At 39.8% G+C, this 14,943-nt stretch overlaps 1 protein-coding gene and 1 long non-coding RNA gene across 2 annotated transcripts in view; both read right to left on the reverse strand.

Annotated features, from left to right (window-relative positions):
• Nucleotides 1–14,943, reverse strand: part of CYBRD1 (cytochrome b reductase 1) — a 32,677-nt gene that overhangs the window by 15,069 nt on the left and 2,665 nt on the right. Inside the window, exon 2 of the mRNA XM_081577811.1 lies at nucleotides 2,764–2,972. Within this exon, the coding sequence (XP_081433937.1) occupies nucleotides 2,764–2,972 (209 nt within the window). The remainder of the gene's footprint in view (nucleotides 1–2,763; nucleotides 2,973–14,943) is intronic.
• On the reverse strand, nucleotides 7,508–14,142 carry LOC145541419 (uncharacterized). Its single transcript, XR_014078996.1, has 2 exons — nucleotides 12,751–14,142; nucleotides 7,508–8,283 (listed from the first exon to the last, which is right to left on the reverse strand). It is a non-coding gene; the product is annotated as an uncharacterized LOC145541419 (long non-coding RNA).

The following is a 14,943-nucleotide window of genomic DNA, read 5'->3' on the forward strand; positions in this document are numbered from 1 at the left end:
GAAGAGGAGAAAGAGGGAGAAATCAGAGAGATTCCAAGCCAGTGAGATGGAGGGGGACAATGTGCAAGGAACAGAGTGAGAAGCTAAGGACAACCCTGAGCTAAGAGCCAGTGAGAGAATGGGACCTCAGTCTTACAAAGCACAATAAACTAGATTCTGCCAACAACCTGAACTGTTTTGCAAGTTGATTCTACACTAGAGTCTTTCTATAAAAGCCCAGGCCAGCTAACACTTTGATTTTGGCCTTGTGAGACCCTGAGCAGAGAAACCAGCCAAGCCAGCATGGATTTCTGATGTGCAGAAACACTGAGGTAATATATTTGTGTTGTTTTAAGCCCCCATGTTTGTGGTAAATTGTTATGGCAATAACAGAAAATAATACAATTGTTCACAGATTTTTTTTAGAGGGGAGGAAGGGGGTCTTTACTATTCCTTGTATATTTTGCTGTTCTTTTTTCTTTTTTCCCCTTCTTGTTTTACTGAGATATAATCAATCTTTTATTTTCTTAAGTGAATACTTCATTTATACATTTTAAGTTTTTCTTTCCAATAATAAACACATTTAAGCCTATGTTCCTCTGAGAACCATTTTACCTAAGACCCATAAATTTTGGAATAAATATTCTCTTTTTTGCTAATTCTTATCTATTTCTTAATCTTAAAATTAAGATATCAGTTCAGTTCAGTCGCTCAGTCGTATCCGACTCTGCGACCCCATGAACCGCAGCATGCCAGGCCTCCCTGTCCATCACCAGCTCCCGGAGTCCACCCAAACTCAGGTCCATTGAGTCGGTGATGCCATCCAACCATCTCATCCTCTGTCGTCCCCTTCTCCTCCTGCCCTCAATCTTTCCCAGCATCAGGGTCTTTTCCAATGAGTCAGCTCTTCGCATCAGGTGGCCAAAGTATAGAGCACAGTATAAAACTGGTTTTCAGAAATTCCAGCTTAAAAGATCTAGTATAGGAAACTTTGTTTTCATTTTAAAAGCTTTTTATTGTTATACAAGAAATGCATGTATATTCAGAAGATACAGAAGGTGAAAAGGAAAATAATCAACTAGAATCCAGCCATCTAGAGATCATCACCATTAACATTCTGATACATCTTTCCAAGTGTTCAGAGAATGCTTTGGCATATAACTAACTTAGTAAAGGCATTTCATCTAATCCATTTTAACTTTGTACTCAGAACCACAGAACCCTCTCACAGGGAAGCTACATGGAGTTGGGGTGGTTTCCATTCTGCTCCTCAGAGACACGGCCCTCCACTGAGGATGCTCAAACACAGGTGAGTGATGATGGGGATGTTGTGGAGGCAGCAGAACCAAGTAGTGAGGGCTCAGGATTGAAAAGACCAGGACCTGAATCCTAGCTCTGCCACCTGTTCTTCCTCAGCAACCATAAAGGTTATCTCACTTAAGGGATTATATGAGGTAAGCAGAATGCTTCACACTGCGCTCTGGCTCTCCTTTATTGCGTTCTGGTGTGGCACACAGGAGGTGAGGCAAAGTGAGGGCAACAGACAGCTGAAAGCAGAACAGCAAGCTGAGAAAGTCCCAAAAAGATGCTAGTAGGCCAAGGGGACCCCCAAAGCAACTGGGGGATGTCCCCTGCTTGTACCATCCTACTCTGAAGGGAAAGGGCCCACTAGCTGCAGCAGAGGCGGACACTGTCTCCCAGATGAGAATACTGAGGGAAAATCAACTTTGAGGGCAGGAGATCTGGGCTCGGCTCGGCCATCCAGGATGGGATCTTTTCCTTGTTCCTTCTTGACCAGGGAGATCATGTTTGATACAGGATTTTCCCTGTGCTCCCCTCTTGTCTGGCACCTTTCAATCCCCTGATCCTTATCTCCTGGCATGCTAATCCAAATTAAATCATTAATAGTGTCCATATAGCTATCAACTTCTATTTAGTTCAAATTAAAGAAGATTTAAGGCTTGAAACTCCTTACTTTAAGAAGAAAAATGACAAATAAATGTCTTCTAAGAGATCCCTATTTAAAGAGGTCACATATTCATATATTCTAAGATACGCCTTGAGGTTTTACAAACTCACTCCCGTTTCTTCTCCTATATCCACAGGAAAGTAAGTTCACAATGATGTCCCAATCAGGAGTTGGATATATGTACTAAGGAAGGGAAATGAATTGACATAGTTTACAAAGATTTTTCAACAAAATGGTTAACACCAAAAACTTAAAAATTAACCTTTACTTTTGTGACTTTGAACAGCCAAATTCCTATCTCACGCCATTAACATGTTTAAAATGTTTAAATTCTCAAAATTAACTTGTTTAAAAATAGTGCTCTCAAGAGTATGTCTTTTCAACAAATAAAGACATTTAATAAGTGAAATAAAAATAAAACAATCACTGAGCCTTCAAAATCTAACAAAGATGTAAAAATTCATCTCTTTACTCATAAACTTAGAAAATAGAAATGACAGGGAATGTGGGAATGAAATATAGAGCTTGTGCCTGTGCTAGTTCATCCAGCACATGGAATTTAAAGTGCAAACGATGGCAGCCTAGAAATGATGAGGGGCACTTTCCCAACGTACATATGTCCGTATTTAAAACCTCACAATCATGCTCATAACTGAATTCTGCATTCTGGTGCCCCCTCAAGGGAAAATACTTATAATGGAAACAAACTGAATGATGACTAGTGGAAATGATTGCCAAGAAACTATGAATGAACAGAAAACATCGACAGTATCTGAATTGTTTTATCTTGTTTAGAAATACACTGAGATACTGACCTGTAAGATGTAGAGAATGACAGCTGTCAGTCCAACCCAGCTGTGCAGACTGTACATATTGGGGATCTTCTTGGCATTGTGGAAATCAAAAACAGCCACCAGAGAAATAATCGCAAGAATGGCAGCAACAGTGTTCAGCCCCGCATGGATGGATTTCATCAGGAGCTTGCTGCATTTCCAGGTCCATGGCAGTCTGTATACAATGATGGCTGAAGAGAGAAAAAAGGGGGCAGAATGTAGTGGTGCTGTTCTTTTAACCAACACGAGATGAACATTTTGACACAGTGAACGCTCCCTTCTATGAAACCCTTTTCTGTTAACTTCTGCTTCTCCTCTCTTCCCTGCCTCTCAGTGGTTCCTTCTTGAGCTCTTTGCTGGCATCTTCTTTACTCCCAACTTATGAATGAACCTTGATGCCTCTCAGGCTCAGTCTTAGGATTTTTTCCCTCTCTCTGTGGGTGATCTCATTCAGTCTCTCACTAAAATGCTACCTCCATGGTTGGGACTCCAAAATTCTCATCTCCAGCCCAGAATTTTCTTCTGAACTCCAACCCTACATATTCCAATGGCTTCTTGACATCTCCACACAGATGCCTCTCAAATATCTCAAACTCAACATGTCCAAAACTAAATTCTTAATCTTATGGTCTGGTTTCTTCATATAAGTGCCTTAATTTGACAAGAAAAAGACAGGCTAAAGAATAGAAAAAATAAGCGCAAAAATTTAAATAGACAAAAGAGTATATCTAAGTATTTCATAAAAGAGTATATCCAAGTGACTTGTAAACATAATAAAGATATCAGCTTCATTGGTCAACAGAGAAATGAGAATACCTCTATCACATGTCTGAATGGCTGAACACGGAAAATACTGAGTACTGGAGAGGCTATGCAACAAGAACTCTCATGCTCTGCTGCTAAGAGCTTAAATGAAAACAAACACTTTGGAAAACCAGCAGTATCTACTTAAGCTAAACTTATGCATACCTTTTGTTGTTATTTAGTTGCTAAGTCATGTCTAACTCTTTTGCAACCCCATGGACGGTTGCCCACCAGGCTCCCCACCAGGCTCCCCTGTCCACGGGATTTCCCAGGCAACAATACTGGAGTAGGTACCCATTTCCTTCTCCAGGGACTCTTCCCAATCCAGGGATCAAACCCACGTCTCCTGCACTGACAGGTGGATTCTTTACCACTGAGCCATTATGATCTATTAATTCTACTCCTGGGCATATGCCCCAAAGAAATATATACATATGTTCACCAAAAGACATGTATTAAGAGTAGTATTATAGCACTATTTCCTGGGAAATTCCCAAATGTTCATCATTAAGAGACTGAATAAATAAATTGTGATATATTTATACCATGGCATGAATGATCTAAAACTAGAACTTCACCCAATGATATGGATCAATCTATAATGTCAATGCCAAGAAACTAGACATAAACAAATATATACTGTATGATTCAATTGATATGAAATATAAAAATAGGCAACACTCATCTTTGCAATAAAAAAAAATCAAGACAGGAACTTCCCTGGCAATCCAGTGGTTAAGACTCCATGCTTCCAATGCAAGGGACATGGGTTTGATTCCTGGTCAGGGAACTAAGACCCCAGGTGGCCAAAACCTAATTAATTAATTAATTGACAGATACTTTTAAAAAATAAATAAATAAAAGATTAAAAAAATAGAAAAGTCACGATAGTGGTTGCCCTTGTGAAGAAGGGGTATAGCAACTGGAAAGGAATGCACGAGGGATTTCTGGGCTTCTGCTAATAATCTGATTTTCAACCTAGGTGATGGTTACACAGGTAATCAATCACTGAGGGAAGATGCATTAAGCTATACATTTATACATACGGTTTTCTGCATGTAGAGTAAACTTCAGCAAAAAGATTCTTGAAAAGATTTTTCTTAGTGTCCTGGCTTAATCAAGAGATTATATAGCCACCCTATCCAGCATGCAATTAATTTTGTTCGGAAGGCAATATCCTGCCCCAACCTACCCTCATCCCACTCCTTATGTTCATTTCAGGGAAAATTTAAATATTTGGAAATGTATGGCAGGTTGAAAAAGTTTAAAGAATACTCTCTTGGAAAATGGGTTCCATTATATTAGCAATGGGTCACATAAATTTCTTAATTCCAGGAAAGAAGTAGAAGCAGAAGCTGCTGCCTTTTCCCTTCAAAGAAATTTATATTTTGAGTATAAGAAACTTAATTGGATCATAAAATGTAAAAGATTATCTTGTCCATTTTCAGACAGAAACACAAAAAACCTACAAAGATATTAATAGATATGAATTCAGCCACTTTAAATCTTTCAGCACAAGATGTCAATATTCCTATTCTTTGGTTCCATTCTAACACTTGAGAGGCAGGCATCACAGTTAGGACAGTATTCCTTTTATCTAATCCAAATTCTGAAGGTTGACTACCTACTCATTTTAGTGCATATAAGGCTATGTTATAAATGTTGATTGATTCTATCAATATTTCCTTGAGAACATAGAAACTTTGCAAGTAATCATTTCTATAGTCAATAAATCTTTTCAAACCATTTAATACAACACCTTAAAAGGTATATGTTTAGGGGGTGCTTTGCCCTGTAGCTTCCAGGATCCTAGTTCCCCAACTGGGGATTGAACCCAGGCTTGATAGTGAAAGCATCAAGTCCTGGCCACTGGTCCACCAGGGAATTCCCAAAAGGGATGCTTCAGGAAGCATCCCTGAAGCTAGTTCAGGAAGCTAGTTCAGGAAGCTAGTTCAGGAAGTTCCCTGGTTGCCTAGTGGTTAGGATTCCAGGCTTTCACTGTTGTGGCCCAGGTTCAATCCTTGGTCAGGGAACTGAGATCCCACAAGCTGTATGGCACGGCTAAAAAAATAAATGAAAAAAAAAGCTAGTTCAACATCCTTTCTCATCCCTACTTCAATGTCTTTGAGGGCAGAAATATGAGGGCACACAGACACACACGCAAAACCCGGAGCCCTTGCAAGGTAGTAGGCACCATACTAAGTGCTTTACTTGTTTCCATTATAATGACCAACTCAACTCTGTGAGGAAGGTATAGTTATTATTACCACTACACGAGGAGGAAGTGGAGGCACAGAGAGGTGAAGTAGTTTGCTCAATATCAATGTGTTTTTAAATTAATATTATTGTTATCACCATCATCATATCCTTCAGGCACCACCCAGGGGAAGGACTCTTAGACTGCAGAACTTGAATGGATGCACCCACATGCATAAAGGAAATACTCAGGATGTTTCCCTGAAAAGCAAATTATGAGCCATGAATCACGACAGCTTTTCCTCCCTAATCTGGGTCATATTATACTCCAGATTTCCAAAATCAAAACTAAGCTCAGATGTTAGAAATCAGGAATAGTTATCAAGGCTGAGGAGAGTTCAAGGGTTGCCAGGGGGATTCTGGGATGCCTGGAATGTTGTTTCATGACGCGAGCATGAGTGTGCTCATGCGATGAAAACAGTCCCTTATGATTTAGGTATTTTTCTGCATGTATGTGGTTCTTGAATAAAAAGTACCTTAAAAATGTTCAAAATTCAAAGACAACTATGTTCCCAGTAAAGAACTTTCACTCTTCTCAATACTACAAGAACCCCAGAAAAATGTGTCAAATTTTCCACAAAACTGAAAGTCTACCCTCTCTGAGTGTCAAAACTTGATTTTTAAACTTTTCACATTTACTCAAATGTTTTTCAAGTTGGTTGCCCACTAGCTTTCCTTCTCTAGCAATAGCATGAGTGGAACACAACCTAATCTTTTACTGATGGTTTGGGGTTATCAGTAAAACATACTGTCCTATTACTATGAAGCAGGAGAGGTACTTACCTCTGATCCAAGTGGGCCCAGACAATTGTTTTTATTTTCTCTAGTCCTTGAGTCTAGTTTTAGAATTTTCTATCTCCTCTTTTAGTTTCTTGATCAGGTTAGGGTGCCTGCCTCCAATCTCTCCTCTCATCAGCCTGCACTATCTATTATTCCTACCAGCTTTAGGTTCTAGTTGATAAATTTTTAGGATGGCAAAACTCTTTTAACATCTGTTAAATATGGATGGTGAGTACATGGGGATCTGTTATATTATTTTCTGTATGGTTGAAAGAGTTCATGAATAAAATTTCTGTAAGCCTGCAAACCTAATAGGCAATTAGTCTCACCTTCTAAGTAGGAAGCTTGTGGAAACCTCAGTGGCTCTCTCGTAGGAGGGAGGCACGGCGTTTTCAGCACCTGTCCTGGTGATAGAGAAGTTCTGTAGGATAGCTGACTAAGTTTCAAATGCTCTCTGGATAAATGGAGGATAACTCCAAAGTGATGCATTTGCATAATGTGTTTACGTGCCTTTTAAAAATGCATAAATAATCCAAATACGGTGGACTTTAGGAGAAAGGGCAACCTTAACAAATCAACCACATTTCTTCAACGAGAAGCTTTTCTCAACAGCAGTAAAAACTGCCTGTAGAGTGGAATTTAAATATTTCTTGCTTCTCTGGCTTGGCACTTACCTAGACACCATTCCTGAGGTTCAGTGAGAAGGAAGAAAAAGGTCTCAGAAGCCCATGAGGAGGGGAAATGCTATCAAACAGCTACTTGTGACTGAAATAAGGGTTTTCTGTTACAGGCCTGAGATGGCAAAACCATTTGGGGCAAGAAAATGAGGGGAAACATGAACACATGTGTGTGAAAAATACGTTTTAAAATTTTTTTTACTTTAAACTTTTTATTTTGTATTGGGATATAGCTGATTAACAATGTTGTGGTAGTTTCAGGTGAACAGTAAAGGGACTCAGTCATACATATACATGTATCCATTCTCCCCCAAACACCCCTCCCATCCAGGCTGGCTGATGGTGGAACATGCTGATGTGATAAACTTGAAAAGGAAGGAGGGAAGGAAGGAAGGCAAGAAGGGAGGGAGGAAGGAAGACCTGTGTACAATTATTCTTTCAGCAATGAAGAGGGAAATGCATTAACTTGAATTGTATTTACTTATTAGAAATTTTCTCAGCTCCTAAGCAGCATAATCAACTCAGGGATATGTGAAATATTCTCCAAGATGTAACCTCTGGTTTGACACCAGCTTTCCATCCATATACCATTACAAAACTATCCACATACACAAATTTGTCTTATAGCAGACAAGGCAAATGTAGAATTTGTCAAAGTGAATGTGGGGAGAAGGGCACTTGGAGGGAGAGGAATGTCCCCATACATAGAAAACAATGTGACTTTAGTTCTTCTGTGTTTAAATCCTGTGATTTAAGAAAATAGGAGCACATCTGTCTAGGTCACGGTCAGATCCCAGCATTTAGCACAGAGCTCAGAGAGCCTACCACATAGCAGAAATTCAATAAGTATGTGCTGAAATATATAAATCTTAATAAAGTACAGTAATTTATTATTTCCCAGAAAATGAGCAGATTCTCTTTTAAAATGCACAAATCAAAACTTCAGCTGCTGACCCAAGTGTTGTGTGTGCATGCTCAGTCGTGTCTGACTCTTTGAGACCCCATGGACTGGAGTCTGCCAGGCTCCTTTGTCTGTGGGATTTTCTAGGCAAGAATACTGGAGTGGGCTGCCATTTCCTTCTCCAGGAAAGGCAGTCAGACCTAACTGCTGACCCAAGTGTTAGCTCATATAAAACCAAATGGTCCTTTCAAATCAGTAAAAAGGATTCTGCCCTTGGACCAACTTAATAGCTTTAGGTAAGCTTTAAGTGAACTGTAAAATAAGACAAGAGTTAAGTTATTGAAAGTGAAATACACTGGAATTTGAAGACCTTTATAAATTCTGCTCAAATAATGGTGTGCCCATCACACTTTTCTTAACTCTTTGAATAAAGTATTCTTTTGACCTCCTTGGTAGAATGTTCCAAACAGGCCTATCAAGATTTATAACTTATTTCCCTGTGTACCCCAGAATGTACCAGACTCAATCCAAAGGACCTCAAGTTTAAGTGTACAAGCAGAGAACCCCCTTTAAATACGCTTCCTGAAAAGATTCCTACAGCGACAATCAAAGAGAATCTGAGCTCTGAAACATGCCTGTGTACTCAGACTGTCTCACAGCATGAATATCATGAAACCAAAAACCTCTGGAGAATCAAAATGAAGGAAGTGATCTGGGTGATTTGGAAGATTTGTTTTAGCATCTTGGCACTAGAAGCATCTCTTTGAAGTGACTAAAATCCTCATAAAGGCACCTTCTTGGTACCAAATAGTGTATGAAAAGAGAAACATTCAATTAATTGGCTAGACATTTACAAATATCCAGAAATTTTGCATTGTTAAAAACACCAGCTATATTTTCTTGTGCCTCATATCAATATTATGACAGATTAGAAATAGTATTGGCTCTGATATCACTGGTGGTAAGTTTAACCCTGGTCAGGCATTTGACCTCTAAAATTAGGAGTTGAACTTCAAGTCCTAGACAGCTCTAAATATTTAGGGCTCAGGTTTTCTAAAAGAAAACCATAGCTCAGCTCTAACAAACTCAAATGAAAATAGCTGGGAGATAGGACTACATCTTACTCATTTGTTTTACACAGTGTCTGGCATACAGTAAGTGCTTAAATAATGTATGCTAATTAAATAAGTAGGATAATATGTGAAGAAATTGAATGAATGAATAAACAGACTTAGAAAAGTACAGCTGAAGTCTGCAACCATTTTGAAGCTTGTTTTGACTTTTTAAGAAAGTTTCTATAGGAAAAAAACAGTTATAACAAAGATTTCTGGTCTGTTTTTCTTAAAAGGGAAGATTGTTCTACTTTTTAAGGGAAAAGTTGAAAAGCCCACTAAGTGAAGACAGAAAACTCTAGAGGTCACTGGAAGATAGAGACTGGATTTGGTTCACAGAAGTGTTTCGTTTGATCAGCATGATGATGTGGGGATTTTGGTTTTGTGGCTGGTTTACTTTTAGACTGAACCAGTTTTTTAAAAAAAAAATCTGGATTCTCTTGGATAATGAGAAGCTCTGCCCTCTGAGAGGATCCCCACATTGCCCCAACCTGCTGGAGCTAAGAGCTTTCTATTTTGCCAAGAGGAGGCCCTCTCTAGTTCCCTACAGTTTCTACCCCTCACACAAAGCCCGTATCTACACCCTGTTGCACAAGGATCTGAACTTTGGTTAACTCTGCTAGTAAGTAGAATGGCTTCTCCCAATGTTATTAGGCAACACTGCTTATAATAAAATGGACCACTGATTGGCAAACTGTGTCTGGACTGAGAAGAACAATGAGAAGTCTACAAATACCTGAAAATGCCATACTTTGGGCTTCCCAGAGTGCAGTGTAACTGTCATATCCTGTATTGGTTTCCTAGGGCTGCTATAACAAAGTACCAAAAGCTGTGTGACTTCAAACAACAGAAATGTATTCCCTCACAATTCTGGAGGCCAGAAGTCTAAGATCAAATTGCTGGCAAGACTGGTTCCTTCAGGAGGCTCTGAGAATCCAATCCATTCCTCTCTCTTAGCTTCTGGTAGCTGCTGGCAATTCTTGGTGTTCCTCTGACTTGTACACAGATGACTCCAACCTCTGCCTCCATTTTCACAAGGCCCTCCCCTGTGTGTGTCTGTGCCTCAAATTTCCTTCTCTTTTCTCTTAAAAGGACACCAGTTATTGGGTTTAGGGCCCATCCTAAACCCGGGCTGATCTAATCTTGAGATCCTTAATTACATCTGCAAAGGGCTTCCCTGGTGGCTCAGTGGTAAAGAATCCCCCACCAATGCAGGGGACACGGCTTCGATCCCTGATCCGAGAAGATCCCACATGCCATGGAGCAACTAAGTCCATGTGCCACAGTTATTGAGCCTGTGCCCTGCAGCCCATGCTCCGCAAGAAGAGAAGCCACTGCAGTGAGAAGCCCACGCACCGCAACTAGAGCATAGACCCGCCACTTGCCACAACTACAGAAAAGCCTACACAGTAATGAAGACCCAGCACAGCCAAAGATCAGTAAAAAACCAAAATTATATAAAAATATTACATCTGCAAAGATGCGAAGCCCCATTCAGAGGTCATTGAGATTAGGACTTGAACATATTTTTTGGAAGTCACTGTTCAGCTCACCATGTATCGTTTTCAAGGGCACTAGAAACCAGGTCCATAGAGTATTTACAAGAGATTTTGGTTCCTGCGGGTCATGGAGACCTTAAGCCCCGATCCCATCAATGGAGATCTCATCTCCTGATGTCTGGACAGTTACTTGGGGACAGGAGAGCTGATGGAGGGATTTATGCTGCAAGGATGCCCACTAAGGAGCACCTGACACTGCCCTGACAGCAAACTCCGGTTCCTGTCCTACATTCCTCCTGCATAGACTGGTGTCCAGTGTGGACCAGGAATTTGTGTGTTTGAATGTTTAGTTAAAGCCAGGAAGACACTCTGGTGGGTGCTACACACCCAACCCACTTCACATATTCATTTTATATGCCATCTTTGTATGTATGACCCTGGTTTAAAGGACTGGCCAAATTTTCATTCATTTAGTGAATATTTATTGAATGCCAATTACATGTTAGGTAATTTTCTGCCCACCGTGGATACAGCAGTGAAGAAAACAGACAAGGGAGCTTACATTCAAATGGAAGATAAGAAAGAAAGGGAGGAAGAGAAGTAGGGAGGGAGGGAGAAAATAGTCAGTGGTCAAAATTTGGTTAATATTATATTTTGAATTTTGAATTTATATGATTTTATGATGGGTTGGATGAGAAGTATGGAAGAAGCAGAGGCATCAAGGATGACTATGTAGTTCTGACAGGAACATACATCTAGAAGGATGAAGTTGCCATTTAATGAGATGGGGAAGCCTATAGGAGGAGAGGTTTGCGGGGTATGAGGAAGATGGAGAGTTGAGATTTGGACATGTCTATTTGACATACAGGCTGAGAGTTTGAGTAGATGGATATTTGAGTCTGGAGTTCAGGGGAGAAGTCCAGGTGGAACATAAATATAGGAGGATTCAGGGGGATACATGGTGTTTAAAGCCACAAGACTAGATGAGATGACCATGATTATGAGTGGATCAGGAAAGGAGAAGTGGTCAGAAGACTGAAGCTCAGGCTCTCTAACCTTAATGGATCAGGGAGATGAGGAGGAGCCAGCAAAGGACACTGAAAGGAGTAGGCAGTGGAGGAGAGAAGAGCCACGAGAGTCAGGTATCCTGGAATTCCAAGTGAAGAAGTGCCCAAGGAGGAATAATGTGTCAGCTGTGCCAAATGTTGCTTTTTGGTCAAGCAAGATGAGGACTGAGAATTGATGACGGCTGGAATTAGCAATGTGAAGGCAATTGGTTATGTTAAGAGCAATTTTGGTGCAGCAGTAGAGAGGAAGCCTGACTGGAGTAGGGTCAAGAGACAATAGGAGGAGAGGAACTGGAGATTGCAGATATTGACAAATATTTCTAAAAGTTCTGTGATAAGGCAAGCAGAGATTTGAGGCAGTAGCTGAAAGGGGAATATGGGGTCAAGAGTGTGGTTGTTTTTAAGATAACAGACATTATAACACATTGGAAATAATCCACTGGGGTGGGAACCTGATGCACAAGGAAAAAGGGAAAATTGCTGGAGTGAGGAGGTGCAGGCAGTAACACTCTAATAAGCTCAAGGCCTTTACAGTAGAGATGCAATTCTAATACACCATCATGCCCATTCTCCCCTGAGGCTGACTTAATCGGTGCTTCCAAACCAGCTATAAACAGCAGAATCACTGAGAAGGGAGGGCACTTCTCCTTTAGATGCTGCTATTACTATCCCTGACTTCCCAGGTGGTGCAGTGGTAAAGAACCTGCCTGCCAACTCAGGAGACACAAGAGACTGTCTCGAGGGTGTGATCCCTGCGTTGGGAAGATGCCTTGGAGTAGAGAATGGCAACCTGCTCCAGTATTCTTGCCTGGAAAATCCCACGGACAGAGGAGCCTGGCAGGCTGCAGTCCATGGGGTCTCAAAGAGTCAAACGTGACTGAACACACACACCCAACAATGCATTACTATCTCCACATATGAGTGGCTGTAAAACTGCATCGTCACAATTAACAGTGGTACTGAGAACCATCATTCAACAACTATTTATTGGCCTACTTTGTGCCAGTTCTAGGTGTTATTCTAGACACTGGGGACACAACAGCGAGTGAAATATTCATGTCCAAAACATTTTTATTAGTTAGATTACAAAGAGATCTGCATGTACTTATTTTTAACAAAAAAGAAAAATGTGTTTGGGGTTGTCTTGAATTGAGTCTTTATGCTTTGTAAAAAGCCCCGTTTCTTTATGAGTGATAGGCTTTATTATCTATGCTGTCCCAAAGGCTGGTTTTGGAATAGGTATCTGAGGTACTTTCTCCACTCTCTGCCAGGTTTTACCCCAAGAGTCTTTCCAAATATATTTAAGTGGTCTTGGAATTTGGTCACTTTTAGGTCTGTTAATAGGATATCCCACTTGCCTTTTAAGAACTACTCAATTTCGTCTTGTTAGTCTTTTAAATGTGACTTAAATGAAGTTATATTCTCTCACAAAACCAACTTGAGATCATTACACTATTGAATTTCTCTTCCCTCAGTTTATATAGTCAAAAGAGTTCTACACATGGAAAACTAAGGAGTATAGGATTGCTGAGACTTTTCACTAAATTTATATACCTGAATTTTCTACCTTTTTCTAAAAAACACATTCCACCTTGTTGAACCTTTTAAAAGGTCAACAGCCACTTTGAGAGCATTTGTTTCAGTCTTTTCTGTGGCCTTTTCAAGTTTTGTTTCTCTGATTTCCTGGCAGTATACTTATTTCATGGGAAACATTCCTTTCAGAGAAGCACAAAGCTCTTCTAAAGGTCTCTTTGAAACTTCCTCATTCATGTTTGCTAGATTTCCTACTAGTTTAAAATTTTATTTCAGCTTTAAATATCCTATAGTCTGTTATAGTTTATTTTAGAACATGTATATTTTCCAAAAGACACACACAGATATTTATTCTGTAACTTTTGTATTACCCTTGTTTTCTTCAGAGCTTACTTCTTACAAGTGTTTCAAAGGACATATACCAGTTCTCATATAGTTTTAAATATTATTTGTTGTTTGCATTTGTGAAGCATTTTATGTTTAGAGTAATAACTCTACTTTGGCTTTCCCTTCTCGTCTCTAATCTCTTGGGCTTCCCTTGTGACTCAGCTGGTAAAGAATCTGCCTGCAATGTGGGAGACCTGGGTTTGATACCTGGGTTGGGAAGATCCCCTGGAGAAGGGAACGGCTACCCACTCCAGTATTCTGGCCTGGAGAATTCCATGGACTGTATAGGGGTTGCAAAGAGTTGGACATGACTGAGCGACTTTCACTTTTCTCATCTCCAAACACCTGTGTATCACAGAACTCAATTACATCATGTTCACTATTAGAGATCTGAAATAATATAGCCTAAAAATTTGCTCCTTGAAGCAATTACACACAGTACAAAACGCTTTTATAACATGGATGGTCTATATCATGTGTGTCCCACTCCCCCACCCTGGCCTATAAAGTTAACTCTTTATTCCTACGCATTCTACTGGAGACTTTCTACTGCTGGATGTGAGGAAGTGCAGGTGGGCCAAAACTTGCAAGAATTCATGAGGTCTATGCATGTGCCAATATGTATGAGAAAGTTTACATTCATGTCAATTAAATGTGTCATCTACATAGAGAACAGACTTGTGGTTGCCAAGGGGCAGGGGGTGGGGAGGGATGGATTGGGAGTTTGGGATTAGCAAATGCAAACTATTACATATAGAATGGATAAACAATAAGGTCCTACTGTATAGCACAGGGAACTGTATTCAACATCCTGTGATAAACCATGGAAAAGAATGTGAAAAATAATGTATATCTGTATTACTGAATCATTTTGCTGTAGAGTAGAAATTAACACATTTTAAGTCAACTATACTTCAATAGAATAAATTTTAAAAATAAAAAATAAATGTGTCATTTGATTAAAGTGCTTTGCATGGCTGGAATCCAAATAGTAAACAGGATGGGTAATGTTGACAGGACAAACATTCCAAAACTAATACAAATACAGGGGTTATGCTTAAATGAAGGCAGCAGATGAAAATTTCCAAAATACCCATGTTCACATTTTTGCCGCAAAGTGAATGTAAACAGACTTTTTTTAAAAGC

The sequence above is a fragment of the Giraffa tippelskirchi genome, chromosome 3 (genome assembly GCF_054371585.1).
Source record: "Giraffa tippelskirchi isolate mGirTip1 chromosome 3, T2T-mGirTip1v1.2.pri, whole genome shotgun sequence".
Lineage (NCBI taxonomy): Eukaryota > Metazoa > Chordata > Mammalia > Artiodactyla > Giraffidae > Giraffa > Giraffa tippelskirchi.